Here is a 17,760-nt window from a genome sequence, read left to right on the forward strand (position 1 = left end):
AAAATTAAAATTCGAAAATTTTTTCTAAAGCCTCCAGGGGACTTCGTTTTCGCACGAAAAAATTTTATGTGCCCTTATTGCATCCGGACCCACAATTATCTCATAATAATTATTGTTCTTTCCTTTAAATTTGTATTTTATTTTTTCTACAATATAATTTTTTATCATACGAGGTCATTTTAGTAATCTTTTTAAAAAGCATCTAGAACCTACATATATATTTCATGACTTCTGCACTAGCTGACGTGGCGATATACTTTTAATTTAGTATTCCTTAATTTAAGTAATTTTAAAATGTTTATACAATGGATGGTGTAATACTAATAATTATTGTCACCTTCAGTGATACTAAAATCTCTACCTAGATAAATATTTATTTGGAAATTGAGAAGGATTTTGATAGCAGTCTGTAGGACTGAAACTTTCCCTTTAAGGTCACTCCGAGATTTATCGAACCCGAAGGGAGGGATAAAGGCGCGGATGAGTTTCACTCTCGAATTTAATGTTGTGAATTTCTCTCGTATTTTCTATGCTCGAGTTTTCAAACATTCCGACAATCTACGAAGTAATCGGATACACCAGGATGTCCCTTTGCAACGTTTTTTTTTAATTTGCTGGCCTCATTTCTCCGCTCAACTAATTTCGAATTTACACAACAATTTCCAACTGCTACTGGAAGCTGGAAATAAAATTAAACTACTCTGTCACGTGTTGGATCCGTCAAAAGAGAAGAAAGTTAGAAATCGAGTTACTTCCGAGCACTTTTTTTATATTTGCTGTGTAAAGTCTACACCTTTACCGCTTCCTAATAACGTCGGACTAGAAGAGTATCTTTGTTAAATAAAGAAGGATGAAGAAGTATTTCACTTGAAACCAATCTCAAAATTCGCCAAGCCTTTATAATTATTTATAATGATACAAAATAAAACTTTAGAAAAGACTAGTTTGAGTTAAAGTTATTTTCACTTTCGTGTTTTCACTTCCGCTGTATAGAAAAGCGGAAATAATATTGTTTAAAACAATTGGTATTCAAACAGACAATTCAAATAGAGTTGGTATGAGAATCTTTCAAGGAATAAAATCGGTTCGTATTGTATAAAAATTTCAGCTTTAACCATAGTAAAGCTAAAAGCATAAAAATTCGAGTAAATAAATTGTAAAAAAATCCAAGTTAAGAAAATTCTTATGATTTCAGAAGGGGCTATTCAAATAGGACGTAAAGATTTTTAGAGGGAGGAGGATCTAAAGAGATGTTTATTATTGTATATTCATGATGCAAAGATATGCTTTTAAATTTTAAAAACAGTCAAAAATATATGAATTAAGCGTAAAATCCAGTTATTCAACTTTGTGTTTTGGGAATTTAAAAAAAAGTACGCTATGTTATTAATTTATATGAAGAACAGTCTGTAAATTTGTATGGGAGAGTGCCAAAAATTTGACCATTTCAGACATTGAGATCCAGAAATATATTCGTGGCAAATGTGAATTTTACACATTGCTAAAAGTCGCAAGACAAGACATGCGACACTACCCTTGATTTTTATATTTTTCGACTCAATATAAGTGATATCTGTAAATCTCGAATATTAAATAAAATGTATAATATTTATAATATTATTTATTTTAAAATATTATTTAGCAATCATTTATTTTTGATTTGTAGCTCTTACAGTTTCGTGATAAGACATTCTGTGTACTTTTTTATTTATAATTTTTAAGTGAAGTTGTCAACAGTTTTGAAATTTCATTAAATTGTGATTTTATATAAGTGCTTTACTGAGATAATTTAGAAACAGCGTATTTTTAAAAAGAAAATAGTAAAATGACTGGGACTTAAATGGTTGACTTTTGCCAATCACTCTTATGTATATTTATGAATCTACCTATAATAATCTACTTATATAACGCTGTGTAAGAAAAATATATCAATATCATTTTCACCAGATATAGTAGATATTGTAGGTCTGGTGAAATTAAATACGTTGCACTATGCAAAATTCCTCATAAACTCCAAAATGTAATTTGGCAATAAAAAAATGGTTTTTGGGTAGGTGCATGTATATAATAATTCACAAATCCGACATTTTTATTCGATTTCCAATTCTGCACGGAGCAAACGATATTGCATGAATTACAATATATACCGTAATTCCAGTGCTATATCGTAATTATCGTATTATAATAGCGTAAAATCGTGATATCGTACATTGCAAGATTTTACATTATATTAATATTTTATCATATTATATAGACGAGGGTCCTAGTAGTGGCCAAGCGATGTTAGTGAATCATAATATCGTGAAAAGCTCCGGAACCTGCTTGCTAGTATTAGACTTCCAAAAATTTCATTAAATTTTTGTTAAAGTAGAAAAAATCGGAAAAAATGAAAAACTTCGAAATATTTGCGATTGTAGCTACCTGACTTTTTACCGTGATAAAATAAGCAAGTTATTGCAGTTGTAAAATTTTGTAATAAATAAAAACTGAAAATTAATTAAGTATTTGAGGAAACGTATAACGAAGTCTTAACACTTTTTTAGGGTTCCGAAGATCCGGGCAGACCCTTATGATATGGGTCGGGTGACGATCCGAATGTCGTACTTTTTTCTGGGGAGGGGAACTGATAGACCTAAAAGTAATGGTGACTAGGAGAAAGAAAGTGAGGAATGGGGAAGTAGGGAAATTATTTGGGGAGGGAAAGTAGGGGAAGAGAATTAATGTGGGTATCGAAGGTTGGGAAGAGGAGGGTAAGGAGTGAAGTTTAAGGGGTAGTAAGGGAAGTGCTGAGAGAGATAGTAGAAGGAGGATAAGAAGGAAAATTAGGGGAAGGGGTTTGGAAAGAAGGTAAGTAATGGGAGGGGTAATAAGAGAAGGAGAGGATGTGAAAGGAGGAGAATAATGTTTAGATGGCTCAAAAAATCGAATTTTTTTATGTTATAAATTGTTAGTAAAACTATCGAAGAATATGTTCCTAAAGTTTTAATGAAAAACTTCAATTCGTTCCGATGTTACGATCGTCTGTGGATGTCTCCCCTTACGTGTCGAACCGCACGGTATGTAAAGTCGGACGGTCACTCAGGTAGTCTTTTGTGACTTAATGTGAGTAAATTTGGGAGAAGGATTACTATATGGTGCTGGAATCGCTGATTAACCAGTTAGTAATTGAAATAATGTCATTACCGTCTCGACTTTATTGTTTTCAACAATTTTTTTTAAACACATTTTTCTCTAAACGACTTTTTCGGGACTTTCATACATTGTAGCTCAAAAAGTTTTCGATCAATCATTTTAATAATTTGCAGATACTTTCTTTATATTATTACGCTCTACTTGAACCTAAATCCGCAGTTCTATTATTGTTTTAAGTATTTTTTAAACGCAAGAAAAGTTATGAAAACATGCCCAAACATCAATGTCTCCTGTTTACACACCCATAAAAAATTGAATTTTCTGCGGTTTTTTTTAGGAATTAGGTTCACACAGAAACTATATATGTGGCGAAGCTAAATTTGGAACCTTATTGATTTAAGATCAAACCTGTGGCCTCTAGAATGTATGAAAGTACCGACTTCAAATAGTGCGTTTTATGGCCAGCAGCCGATATCTTCCATGTTTCTCAGAAAAAATATTTGAAAATTTCACAATTTCTGCTTAAATATATGGACAAAATTTTCACAGAATATAAATAAATTATATTAATTCCTTTATTGTCAAAAAAAATCATGAAAATCATTTTAAATACCCCTTCTTAAACATATTTCCTGCCTTAATTAACGTCCTTATCGGCTATGAAACCCTTTTATGTAGGAGCGCGGCGCCTACTTTGTCTAATATTTTCATTCTGCAGGCGCTCAAGTAGCTAGTCTTGCGTACAAGTTTTAAGTGTTGTTTTCCATTTCACTGTGCTGCGTTCAATCAGCAAGTATATGAACGTATAACTAATATTCAGTCATTCATTTGTTCGGCAAACTGTGGCAAACCCGTTGAAACTCGTTTCATCTGGTCCTGTGGAGTATATGGAGGTGGTTGGTGACATCGGTAGCGAAGTCCGAGAGTGGTAACATAAGGGCTTCTCTGTTTCTCGAGAGCACGACGAAGCAACTATCGAAGTTAGATCATGTATACGTATAAATGTCAGAACGACACCGCATGGTGAAATTAAGTTATCGATCTCATGGCCTCCAGCAGTTTCATGAAACACGTATACTGTGAATACCAGATGGTTTGCGATTGCCAAAACCAATATAAGTGTATAGGACAAATTTATACCCTGCAAGTCGTCGATAAAAACGTTTTAAAGTACAATTGTACTGGAAAAAAGTAGACATTTCTCTCCCACAATTTTCCGAGTATGAACTCTTTTTTCCATCAAATATATTCTATTCCTGTACATTTTATCACTTTAATATTTCTCTAATAAGAGAGATGAAAAGTCTATCCCATTTTATATGAAATATTCTCTATCCTTTTGTTAATGAAGTGTCTAGACTCTAGACCAGGGGTCTCCAAAGATAGATCCTGTATCTACTAGCGATCCCAGGCCAATAAGTCGGATCTACTCGATTTTGACCCAGAACTGTCAAAACCCTTTACCTTATTTTTTCGAGATCCTTATTTCTATTCGAAACTTCACGCTAAAATCGAGAATCGTGAAATGAAGTAATGAAATAAAAGTTTAAAAAAATTGTTAAATGGACTTAAATAATTTATTATATTATTATTTCTAACAGGCACATCAAATAAATAAATTACGATTTTTAAGATCTGTTAATACCAATGCAAAGAATTTTTCCCCTTCAGTTGCGATAGCGTTTTTAAAAACTTTTCTATCCAAAATTAGAAATTACTTTTTATTTTATAAGTTTTTTCGAAATGTTTAAATTTAAAGCTTTATAATTTAAAAAATTTACATTTTGAGAGGTAAAAATGACGAAAAATTAGATTTTTTTCGTAGAAAAAAATGTGTGGCTTCAATTTAATTTTTTTTTAAATCAATAAAAATGTAAAATTCTTATTCTGAAATAATTTGATTTAGAGATTCTCGATTTGAAAAAAAACTATTAAGGGCATGTGATACTTACAGTTTCCCCCGCTTTTTTCCCAAAAAATGAAAATTTTTAAAAACTTAATTCGGAGATGCTATAAAATATCATAACGGACGTTCCCAGACTCTTTTTTGAGGAATAATAACAAAAAAATTTATTGTGCTAAATAAAAATTTTATGCATATGCATTATTTTGAGGTTACGTCGTTTTTCATTTCTGCCTTTCCGATAATCTGGAAATTATTTATGAAATAAACTTTTTTGATTGTGTGCAAACAAGGTTAGTTCCGAGAGATTAGTTACTATATTTATTTGTAAGTCCAAAGTTTTTGTCCAAAAATATTGTGTAGTTTGGAAGTAACGCTCGGGTAAATTGTAACACACATAACCTCGAAATATACACGCACGTTGTTAGCAATATCAAAAAATTTTTGATTAAAAAAAACACGAAAAAAGTGTGCGGGGACGTCCGTTAGCATGTTCGCTATCATTTCCCAGATTTTGAAGGCAAAATATTTCTTATCCTAGGAAAAAAGCCAGGGGAATCTAACACTGAAAAAATCGATACTATTTCCTAAGCGCTATGAAAATTAATCACATTTTGCTAAATTAAATTTTTTTTTAATTAATCCATAAAAAAGTGTGTAGGGACGTCCGTTAGCATGTTCAGCATAATTTCCCAAGATTTTAAAACAAAATATTTATTATTCTAGAAAAAAAGCCGGGGGAACCTAAAACTGGAAAAATCCATAATTTTCTAAATATCACATGCCCTTAAATTTTGAACGCCTTGAATTTATTTTTGACGGCTTATTTTTATTATTATTAGTATTTTTAAAAATTATTTAATATTATTAATGTCGAGAACATTTATTTGTGAACAATTATCGGCAATTGCTTAGTTCAAATACTTTAAATAAAATACTTTGTGTTTCAAGCTCTGTCAAGTTACATCAGAAAAAAAGTTTCTCCGAGCCTTTCAAAGGGGTCATACATTTCCTTTCAGTTTCCAGTCGCAAAAAAATTGGTAGATCTTGAAAAAGGCCGAGCGATCCTGGGTCATGCTGCACCTGTGGATTGTGGAGACTCCTGATCTAGACACACCCAAAATATTCGCTCTACACGCTCTACGTCTACGTTGACCGAATTTCGTTATAGACACTCCTCGAGACACTCTTTTCAGATTCCCTGGGCTAACGGAAAATATACGCTTTGACATTATATTTGTAACCCATTTAATATAATCTCTCCTTACCCTAATATTCTATTAATACTGTTATATATTTTCTGTTCTTCGTGAAAGTATAAATTATAAAACATATTAGAAAAATATCAGAACATTCTTAAGAATTATTTATCCCTTTCTGCTAAAACATGGGATTCAGTTCCGAACCATTTTATTTTCACATTCTCATCAAAGATGCTATAATATTGGTGTTAAATTTGCCCCTCTTCCCCCTACTCAAATGTCAATGTTCTGAGAACTTCTGAAACTGGGAAACAGGTATTCATGAATGGGTCTGTTTGCATGTGTTTGCAGATTTTTAGTCTGTCAGCGCGATAACTTTCGATAGAATTCGCAGATTAGGATGGCCTTTGGTATAATCTTAAATTGTTCTAAACTGAAGGTTGAGTTCGTTAACCAGCCATTTTTGATAAGAATTCAAAAAGTTAGAGCTTTTTCAAAATTTTTAGATCTTAGACGATTTGAAGCCAAACAACGCAAAATATGAAAAAAGTCAAGAGGAAAAAAACTTTTCTGTATTAACATCCTGCAATATTATTATAATAAATTTTCGAATTTTCTTGAAAAAATCGAAAATTTTAATTTTAATCGCAAAAAAAAATAAAAAATCTATTTTGCGGTCAAACTGTACAAGTTACGTAAAAAGATGAATTGAACAAAAATTGTGCAACCAAAAAATATCCACAAATTTGTTACGAATCATGTTTTGATAAGAAATTATATCTACAAATGTTCTTAGAATCACTTAACGCTAGAATGCGTGGTTTTTGTTCAAATTATTAAAAAATAAAATTGAAAATAAACAAATTAAATTTATTAAAAACCAACACAAAGTTAAATTAATTTTATGATAACAAAACTTATTTTTTCAAGAATGCGCACTTTTGTAATCATAAGAACAAGACAATAAAAATACTTTTGTTTCAATACCAATGCATATTATCAATTGTAAATAATTAGAGGCAAAATCGAATGCGAAGCACGAAATACGTGATGAGAATGTGTTCGTAAAAGCCGAAAGAGCTTTAACAAAAGAGTATTCCCAATCAATAAACTACAGTTGTCGATGCTTTGACCCCTAATTTCGAAAGGTCTGTACATATTAACAATCATAAGGGGCTACTTAAAACCGACGTCTCACTCCAAGATGTGTGACGTGGAGCATGGAAAGTATTAATATCTATAAACATTCTTTTAAGTATATGAAAATATGAATATTACTGAGTTTATTTTCCAAGTAAAAGAACATGAAGTCTGAGAGAAGGAAAGCGTTCGTTTTTTTGCATCCTTTTAAAAAATTCAACCCAATAAGAACATCCAATTAAATTTCGCTGAAAGTTAATTATTTTACAGTGCAAAGTCTACTATTATATTTATTATTCATAATTCATATGTTTTAGTTAAAAATTCTCCTATTTGGTTAAAGATTAAACTTTTTTTTAACATTCATATTTTATAGTTAAAAATTCATTCTCTTAACTAAAAATGTAACTAATCGTTTTTAGCTGAAAACGTATCGTTTTTATATCAAAATTCAACTATAAGATTTTTCTTCGAGAAATTATTTTTTTTAGCGAAATTTTAAGTATACTTGGTTGGAAGTTGAACTTCTTTACAAATTTATTTTATTGGTAGGAAATTCAATCATTTAGTTAAAAATCAACTTTTTTGTTGAAAATTCCAATGTTTTGGTTGGAAATTCAACTGTTTTATAGATAATTGGTCTTTTCGGCTTAAAAATTCTACTTTTTTTTAATTCATCTTGTTAGGTTTAACCCATTGTGGTCACATCTCCGAAAAATATCGGGACGGTCACAGAGGGTCCAATGGACCTCGCCGTAGAAAAACAGTTTCCATTTTCCCTCTTTCTGACGTATCGACTTGATCCTTGCTCCAGACTTTATTTTAAGGTGACTTCTTTGAAATCCAATAGTTTTTTATTGTTTATTTAAAATTCTTCATGTTTAAACACCGTGAGGGAAAAAAATGAAAAATTTGACTTTTTTATTAAAAAATGCATAAAAAATTCCATTTTTGAGATTAAGTGAACAAAATTATGGGCTGTACTCTCAAAATAGTATACTTTTAAGGAAAAATTAGTTGCATAGCGAATTTTAAAAAATTATATTTATTTTTAAGATTGAAGTGAAAAATTTAGACGAAACTTGTCAAATGAATGAGATAATAGTTTGAGCATGCAAAATAAAGTGACAAAACAGTTTCTTTTTGAAAAGTTTATTTCATAAATAATTATAATAAAAATCTAAAAAATATATTTTACAGCATAACATTTTTTTTTAATCGTCTCTAATCGTTTCTCTCTTTCTGACGTATCGACTTGATGCTTGCTCGAGACTTTAGTTTAAGGTCTCTTCTCTGCAATCCAATAGTTTTTTATTGTTTATTTTAAATTCTTCGTGTTTAAAAAACTTGAGGACAAAAATTGGAAAATTTGACTTGTTTTATTTAAAAAAGCATAAAAAGTTGAATTTTTGAGATAAAGAAAAAATTGTTATAGTATGCTGCATTACAAGGTATGAAACACAGCGATTGCAACGAATGTGAAGCTTGCTGCCGGAGCGGAGTGAGGGCTGCGTTCACACGAGATGCGGTCGTTGTGTAATGGTGGGTTTCCGTATGCGCGACTGAAGTCGCACTACTTGATTTGCGCGAAACTAGTCCCGCGATTAGTGATTCTTACGGGTTTCCTACGGGGCGTCTGGAGACAAGCGACCAGGTCAATTTTCATTTCGTTGTCTGTAATCAGTCCAGTTTGAACGTCTGCTGCAGTAGGTTGTACAGTAGCACATGTCAGCATGGGTCAATTAATAATTAATCTTCTCGAGGAAGAAGAAGGGGAAGTAATTTTTATGCTTTTATTGAATGATATAATTCGAAGTGAAATTCGAGAACATTTTTTAAACAGGGAGTCGGAGAGATTCCAGAAAATTTTAATTGAGCGGCATCGTTATAGTGATGACGCAGTGTTGCAACAATTTTTCCGGGTTAATATCAGCCAGTTTAATGATATTGGTTGAAGATCTTTAGATAATAATAAAATATGCATCAAATTCCTGTAAAAAAATATTAATGATTTTTCTTTGAAATAAATAATTTAAAGAAATATCCAACAAGAGTTCAAAAATAAATTTTGATGTATAAATAACAACTGAACAGTTAATAATTTTTAACTTCTAGTTTAAAAAGTGTCAATTAAAAAAAAAATGTGATCCATCAAGTTTTAATGCTTTTCGCTGAAATTGCTTAAAATTATATAGTTTAACAAAAAATTTAATTAGTTGATTCAATCTTCAAATTAGAGCATTGAAAATTATAGCGTGAATTTTTTTTAACCTTCGATATGTACAATTTATGAAAGTTAGAATTGTTTTCTTTTGTAGATTACCGATATTTATTTTTAAATTGGAAAATTAAAATTTATTCTTTGTTTTTTGTCAATTAATTTTAAGGGTTTAATTAAAAATATTTAAATATTTAAGCAAAATTAAATAATTTGCAGAAAAGTAGTCTTGCGCAGAGAAAGAATTTAAAAAGTGTAAAATAAAATCATACTTTTGAATATTCAAGTCGCCGCGATTTATAGCCGCCCTCGGGGTCCCTGTCGTCGCGTGACGGGTTTCGCGCATTAGGAAAGGGCGCCATAAGATTCAGTGAGAAGCAGTCATAAACTGAAACGCGCGATTTGAGTAGCGCTGCTGCAGTCGCGCAAACGGAAACCCATCTTTACATTTCTAGTTATGCATATTATTTTGCATGGTAAATCTGTTGAAAATTCCAGTTCGTGTAGCTGTAGACCCTACCTTTCTACCTACCTATCTACCTACCTGTGCACCCTAGAATTGAAACAAAATGTTTCAACCCTAGGGATGCAAACGTCGTGTTTCAATCTGCTTGACCGTAACTCGAAGTTTCAATAGAGGCGCTATGAAAAAAATCAATATGCCCTGGTTGGAAATTAAACTCTTTTATTAAACATTTCTATTTTTCGGTTGAGCTTAACTGTTTGCGGTTTTCAATTGAAATCTTTTTTAGTTGAAATATCAACTATTAATTTTGTTGTAGAGAATTCCATTTTTTATTGAAAATTCAAATATGTTTCTTGAGAGTTAATTATTTTTAAGCAATCATAAAAATGTTGATTGAAGTTTTTTTTTTAAGAATTTAAGAATTAATTTTTTTAGGTTGAAAATTCAACTATATTCTTGCAAATTCATCCAGCTTACTTGAAAGTTCAAGTATTTGATTACAATTGCAACTTTTTGGTCGATAATTATTTTTTTTACAAGTTTTTTAGTATGATGATCTGTAACGAAGAAGGGGAGGGGTGGAAAAAATGTTAAAAATACGGTCACATAGGTTCTTAGCCCCCCCCCCCCCCTTATCCCGCCTAATCTTTATCATAATAAAAATCGAATAAGTAAGTACGTAGCAATTGTCTTTTTGAACCATCAATTTTCAAAATTTCAATTCATATCATTTCCGTTAATCTACTGGGAATTATAAGAACGTTTTTACACATTCAATAAAAAAGTGTACAATTTTTCTTTAAAGAAAATTGGTGTGTTAGAATGGGAAAAGGTTCACATCTCGGGTCACAGAATTTATGAGAAATTTGTCCATTTGAAGAGGAATGGTGTTAGATAACACAATCTTGTAAGGATGTTTGCACTATACTTCCACGACAGCAAATTTAAGCTTACCATTGCTAGGTGAACGAATTCTCCTACATATGAGAATCCCTTCTCTTATCAGAAACTTTCTGCTGACGATAAGGAGAAACTTCGTCACGTTGGTTCACCTATTCTTATCAAACAATTTAAACTTTTCATCCAGTTACCGAAGATTCGACCGTGCAATCGCTTTCAACACCTCGAGGTTGGTTATTCTGTCGAGAAACTTTAGGTGGATAGGTATAGGAACAAAAATATTTAATCGAGAACTCAACTCGCTTTAAGTGTTCGAACTACTATCAACATTTAAGTTAGAGTGAAAAAAGAAGTTACATTCAATATTAAAAGGTACTAGATGTCGGAAATTAATTTTTTCGTTGAATTAAGAACTAAAAAAGTAAATAATAGTCTTCAGAAATATTGCATTTCATCATCGCCTTTTAAAAAGTATTGAAAATAGATTGCCGGAATTTTAAAAGGGGAAAAAATGTCCTTTGGCGATAAAATTTTGAGCTTTTCCAGTTTGCAGAAGTTGTTCAACATGAAATAAATTCTTCTGCACTCTACAGAACGACCGTAAATATAAGAAAAGTCGTAACCTCGAAGATGGAAAAATCTCCACCTCGAACTTTCAACTTCTACCTCTCTCCTTCTTAACCTCTTCTTTTCACCCTCCATTTTACCTTTTATCTTCCTGATGACCGACTCGCGCCAAGCATGGACTTCCTCTTTCGGGTAAAACACCCCTCCGGATACAATAACATCAGTTTCTCTTGAGACTCTTCGAGCTTGAGAAGATGGTCCTCAGTTTTGAAAAAACTAACATTTTCTCTTTTACATACTCGAAAAGAATATTCTACCTTGTATCATGATTTATTACTGTAAATCAATTTTCGCATCAAGCTTATGAAACCCTGGTTCCTTTTAATAACAAGAATTATAATTTAAAATTCACGCATGAAAGACTTAAAAATGTTTATTGCAATTCCATTTTCACAATAATGATTAAACGGCATTTTATATACATATGAAATCGTTTTCTTCGAAGAAGAAGAGAACATAAAAACAGGAAAAAAAATTATGGGACTTCAAATATAATCTTTTATGATTCCCTATAGAGTTAGAATTTCATTGAATCTAAGAAGCAGTCGCATTACTTTTTATTTTTTTTCTCCATATCTGGTAATCACCTTTTTTTCAAAAGCAACTCGATTGAAACTAGCGATTGCAACAACAGTAAGAATTAGGAAAAAATTTGGATTATATTATGGAAAATTTCTGGTGAAATCATTCGAGAAAAACTATAAACTTTTCCTATTACGTTTTGTTGTACAAAATGAACATATTTTGAAACAATAATTTTTTCTAAAAGATAGTAAGTAAAGTAATTCAGCTACAAGAATTCATTAGTTTTGCAGAGAATTTTTTTGAAAACTATAGGATGGCAAATGTTTATAACGTTATAAAAAGGAGTTATTTTAACATGAATGCCACAAATATTATTTCTGGTAAAAATATCTTATATCATTTTAATTCTAATAAGTTTGATTAATTTAGTATTTTAATTCTAATGAATATAAGGTTGTTCACAATACACAAATATGATTTATCATTATATATGTATTGCTGTTGTTGTTATTTTTAAGAACAATTTGCAGCAACTGTAAAAAAATGCAATTATACTATGTAGCAGAAAAAAATTGTTTGAATTTTCCTGTAAAATGTTAAAAACACATTCGTCATATTTTGTAGTATAAAGAGTATTTTCCATCAGGGATAAAACTCTAATATGGGATTGACTTATTAAAACATTAGCAGTACACCCTATTTTAAAAAATAAGCTTTGACCATACTATAGTAGATCACTCAGAGCAAAATGGAAGAGAAGCTATACATACGCCTATAGTATAGAGGAATAGATGGATTTTCTGATGGGAAATTTCAGCAGTTATTAATAATAAGGAAATTGCGATGTGGGAGTCAGTTACTGTAGTGCGTGTGCCAATTCTGCGTTTATAATTCCCAAAAATGTTTGACGAGTAAGTAATCTCATCTGTTCTGTTCGACATCATCGATGCGACCGACATCCATTAGTCTAATGGTGGTGATCTTGTAAAACTCATTAAAAGCTCGTTAGGAGCTTGCCACAAGCCTACCTTCTTCGTGTGAAGGTGACTCTAGATTTATTATTAGCTGAAAGTATAAAGAATTTGGACATTGTGACCGTTGTTGTAAAACGGGTTCAACAAATAATAAAAGCTTGTCAAAGAGTTTTCTTTTTCAAAACTAAGGCACCAAACTGCTCTGTATATGTAATCAAGTCTTTTTTTTTGACAGTTCGAATTTTTGTAATGAAATAAAACAATAAAATAAAAAATAATAAAAAACCAATAAAATGATTTTTATACTAAGATACAATAAAGTAAAAAATATAAACTAAAAGTCCGAATATTAAATCGATAAAAGTGAACTTGATTCCATATTGCACATGGTGATATCTACAGATTAAAAATAATAGACTAGTTAGCTTAGTTTAATATCTATAGATACGTACCTGTTTTTTTTCGCCATCATTAGTTTTTATCGCTAACTCAATATTACTTTGGTCCATCAGAATTTTCGCATTATTAATGTAAATTTCTTCTTGTCTTCCGTTTTGTTTTCGTGTCACCCAGAGTGGCGGATTTCCATCAAGTTCCGAGTTTATGGGCATAGCGTGATCTAAGCGATCCGTTCTAAAAGAGGAAGTAGCTGCAACAAAAAAATTATATTATTTCTTAGCTATCGGTACAATTTTTTCAAATAAATTATCTACCGTTTTTTTTTTAATCATTTAAAATGTTTTCGAATGTGGAACGCGAAATAAGATTATAAGGTCAATAGTAACGAGTTATAAGGAAAGGTAATTCGTACACTATTCAGTTTCACAATGATCTAAGGATTACATTTTCACATTGTGAAGACGCAACACTAGTAAGAAAAACTTGCGAACCGAGGGTGAAGACTGTGCGAACAAAAAATAAAAAGCAAGACTTGAGCGAAACTTTTCCGCAAAAGCTACCAGAGCTCGTCGCTTTATTATCTCGTTACTGGCTAGAACGTCGCAGTAATCCTCGGGGTTCTCCAGCGAACCTACTGCCATTCTGCATCCTGAAACGGATCTAGAAGGTTTCAGTACTTCAGAGGAAAAGTCACACAATGGTGCTCATTACCCACTCCGAGAATTGGGTCTCGTCTCGTAAACTGCCGCCGCCTCGTCCGGCTCAGACTTCTAGCCTAAGAAACCTAGCAATTTTTCTTTCGCGGAAACCCTTAACTGCACTGTAACTTTTTATACAACGGGAAATTGATTGGATGAATCACCTTGCTTTTAGTATTTAATTTCGAAACAAGAATTTATGACAAAAGTTGAAAATTAGGAAATAACTATTATGAAAAATTCAGTTTAAATTAGACTCTAAATTAGTATAATTTTAAACTAGGACTGTAAAGTTTAATGAAACTTTAGATAAATAAAATATTCATATCAATTCTAATATTGACATTAATATAATTGGATATAAGTATTCATATCTCTCTATATTATAAAAAGATGTTGCTGCCCAATGAAAAATTGACTACTGGCTCAGTACTGCGCCAGCACTGGCAGCATCAGCGTGATACTGACCGCCAGTACTGGCGCAGTACTGGCAGGACCTTGGGATGATAACTATGTTCGGTACTGGGCTTCAGTACTGCACCAGTGCTGGCGGGCAGTACTGGCGCAGTACTAGACATGAAGATTAAACAGAGTTAAGCCGACGCTCGATTAGATTTATAACAAGAAGAGGCCTGGAAAAGATGTGTGAACTATAATATCGCTTAAAGGATAGATTAGTTTTATTTTGCGTATGAATTTTCAATGCAGATTTTGTACGTTTTTTCGGCTTTAATTAAAGATAATATTTTAGGCTCTACGTCGTATAATTATCAGACTTCTCCAACAATTTTCCGAGGTCTAGCTAAAAGTTTAATTCGAGGTACAACATTTTAGAAAATCTTGATTTTTTTTTTAAATTTCTCACTTTCTGTCTTCTCTTCAAAACGTCAAAAAAAGATATATTAAACACCGTTCGACGAGGAATTTCAAAAGCTTTCCAAATGTTTTGAAAAAATGCCCTACCTGTTTGCTTCACCGAGTTACCGTGGTTTAAAGTCAGCAGTGATTCCCCCAGTACTGCTTCAGTACTCATTCCCCAAGTCTTGGCTAGACGTGGGCATGGCTAATTCACCCAATACTGTGCCAGCACTAGTCCGCCAAGATATGGCTGGACGTTGGCAAGAACACTGGCTCAGTATTGCGCCAGGTGTAAGTTACGGCTCAATACAAGCATTTCCCATTGGGTGCCGCCACTGTTTCAGTAATTCTGAAGAGGACCTCCCGAATCTTCTACATGAACCTCTAGATCCTTCTACAACAGTATCCAGTGCCTCTATGAGGACATCTATAGCCTCCCATAAGGGTTTCCAGGGTCTCCTACGAGGGAATCTCATAGAAGACTTCCAGAGACTAACATAAGGGACTCTAGAGCGTCATACGAGGACCTCCAGAGTCTCCTACGAGACTTCTTCCTATCTAACCGTGGATATTAAACTATCAATTTCCATTATTTCCTTTCTTTTTCTACATCAAATTAAAAAAAAAATTATTTACATAGCTTTAAATTAAAAAAGGTTTCGATTTGGTATGAAATATATTGGATAGTCAATATAAAAGTTATTTTTATACGTGCAATTAAGGACAATCTGATGCATTTACTTTGCCCTGCCCATAGGACTCAGTCTCTAATCTTAAACTAAATTAAAAAAGAACTACTCTTATAAAAAAAATGCATATTTCATGTAAAATGTAAAAAATACAATAAAAGTTTCTCTTCGAGATAGTTTTGATAGAAAAATGATGAAAGAGATACGGAATGGGAAATTTTTATGTACTACTGGTTTTTATGGTACGTTACTTTACATCAGACCTTTTGCGAACTCGTTTTATCTTTGGCGATAGTCCTCTTTCAACCGATATGTTCGAAAAACGGATGCGCATAAGCGAAAAGGATCGCTTTTAGCCAGATGGGATTTCTTTTCTAAACACCCGGAGGCGTTATCGAGAATTCTTAGGTGGATCTTTCTTTACCACAGGGTCTGCTTATCTAGACAGGGCAAAACGAATCATCTGAACTTTCAGTGCATTCCCATGTAAATGACTGTTTGATGGACGAGGAAGCTGCTCAACTGCGAACTTTATAATTGCGATAACATGTTCTAATTTTCTCCAAAGGTTCTAATTTTTGAAATATACCAACTTCAATTTTTTTGTCCAAAATATATACATCAATATTTTCAATCAAAGAAAACAAGCGTATACTTATCAAGTCACGCACAAAAATAAGAAATATTTTAACTTTTTTTTTGTCTAATTTCTTCTAGTCGCTTTTAAATAAAATGTATGTAATTGCTTTGAAACAGAGAATTAAACTCTGTAAACAAATATGTGAAGACAGAATTATTAACCTTTGACATATTACAAAATTTTCGTTTCCAAATTTAGATTGAGAGTTATAATCAGTTTTTAAAGGTCCTGGAGTTTTTATGTCTCCTAGTGACAAAACCGTTTTTCATTAATCTTACGACTTATGAGTTTAATTTCCACATTGAATATGATTGAAAATTGAAGATTATTGAATATACTTCTAAATGTGCAAATTTAATTACACTTGAAGTGTCTTCATTTGACAAAAATGACCAATTTAGAAGCCCGAGAAATATCGTACAAGAATTCGGTGTCATCCGGTAACACGGATTTATTATTAAAAGAACCATATTTTGAATGTGTGTTTATGAATCAAGTATAAATAAAAACGTTTAATTCTTATCTACAAAACACTTGATTCTTAGGTTATTCCTACGTATAAATATACTTTGAAATAATAAAAATTTTTGGATGACCTTGTGATTTGTTAGCACGACATTTATTTTCACTTAAATAAGTTAGTTGTAACAAGAAAAATGATCGTTAATCTCATACAAAATCTTCATTTACCTAAATTAAATTATTAAGGCTCTAAATGAAGATTCAATTATTATTCCGATATTTCCGAAATTTGTACATTTGCGCACCAAGGCAGCGAAATAGTCTTTTTACGGCCGAGCGTGAGATTTACAAACATGCCAGACCGTAAAAAGACTTCGCTGCCTCGGTAGAGACGATATTTTATGTAATACGAATATGGTTTCCGAGTTTTCTCTTATTGCGTTCAGTCCTATTCGACCGCAAGCAAAAACGCTGGCTAAAGCTTGATGTCAGCCATGAACTAATCCGCTGGCGGCGCTGCTGCAATTCTTGCTGTAGATACTTAACTATAATTATACTCAATGTTTTTTTAAACTTTTTTATCACATAGATGTTTTAAATAACTTTATTTTCATTTATAATTTTTATTTTCAAAATGCAGAGATATAATGTCACATTAATTATGTGTATTGCAGAATAGAGAAAAACTTAAATTCTACAAAGTAAAATTTGATAAATCAGTCCTGCAACTTTTATTTAACATGTGCAAAAGTAATCTTATTGTAAAATTATGAATAAGAATTTTATTTCAACAAGGTTAACATAATTATTTTGTAGTACTTTCATAGGCTTACCAGGTGTATACATATGAAACCGGTATTTTTTCAAGAAAAAAACACATTTATTTCAAGAGAATGATAACAAATATTTTATTCAAAGTATGCGCCC

General features: G+C 31.8%; 1 protein-coding gene across 7 annotated transcripts in view; it reads right to left on the reverse strand.

Annotated features, from left to right (window-relative positions):
• Nucleotides 1-17,760, reverse strand: part of LOC117170553 (fasciclin-1) — a 492,646-nt gene that overhangs the window by 104,052 nt on the left and 370,834 nt on the right. For all 7 annotated transcript variants that reach the window (XM_033357372.1, XM_033357371.1, XM_033357376.1 and 4 more), the window contains exon 3: nt 13,540-13,736. In XM_033357372.1, coding sequence (XP_033213263.1) covers nt 13,540-13,736 — 197 coding nt within the window. The remainder of the gene's footprint in view (nt 1-13,539; nt 13,737-17,760) is intronic.

This window comes from Belonocnema kinseyi, chromosome 4, assembly GCF_010883055.1.
Source record: "Belonocnema kinseyi isolate 2016_QV_RU_SX_M_011 chromosome 4, B_treatae_v1, whole genome shotgun sequence".
NCBI lineage: Eukaryota > Metazoa > Arthropoda > Insecta > Hymenoptera > Cynipidae > Belonocnema > Belonocnema kinseyi.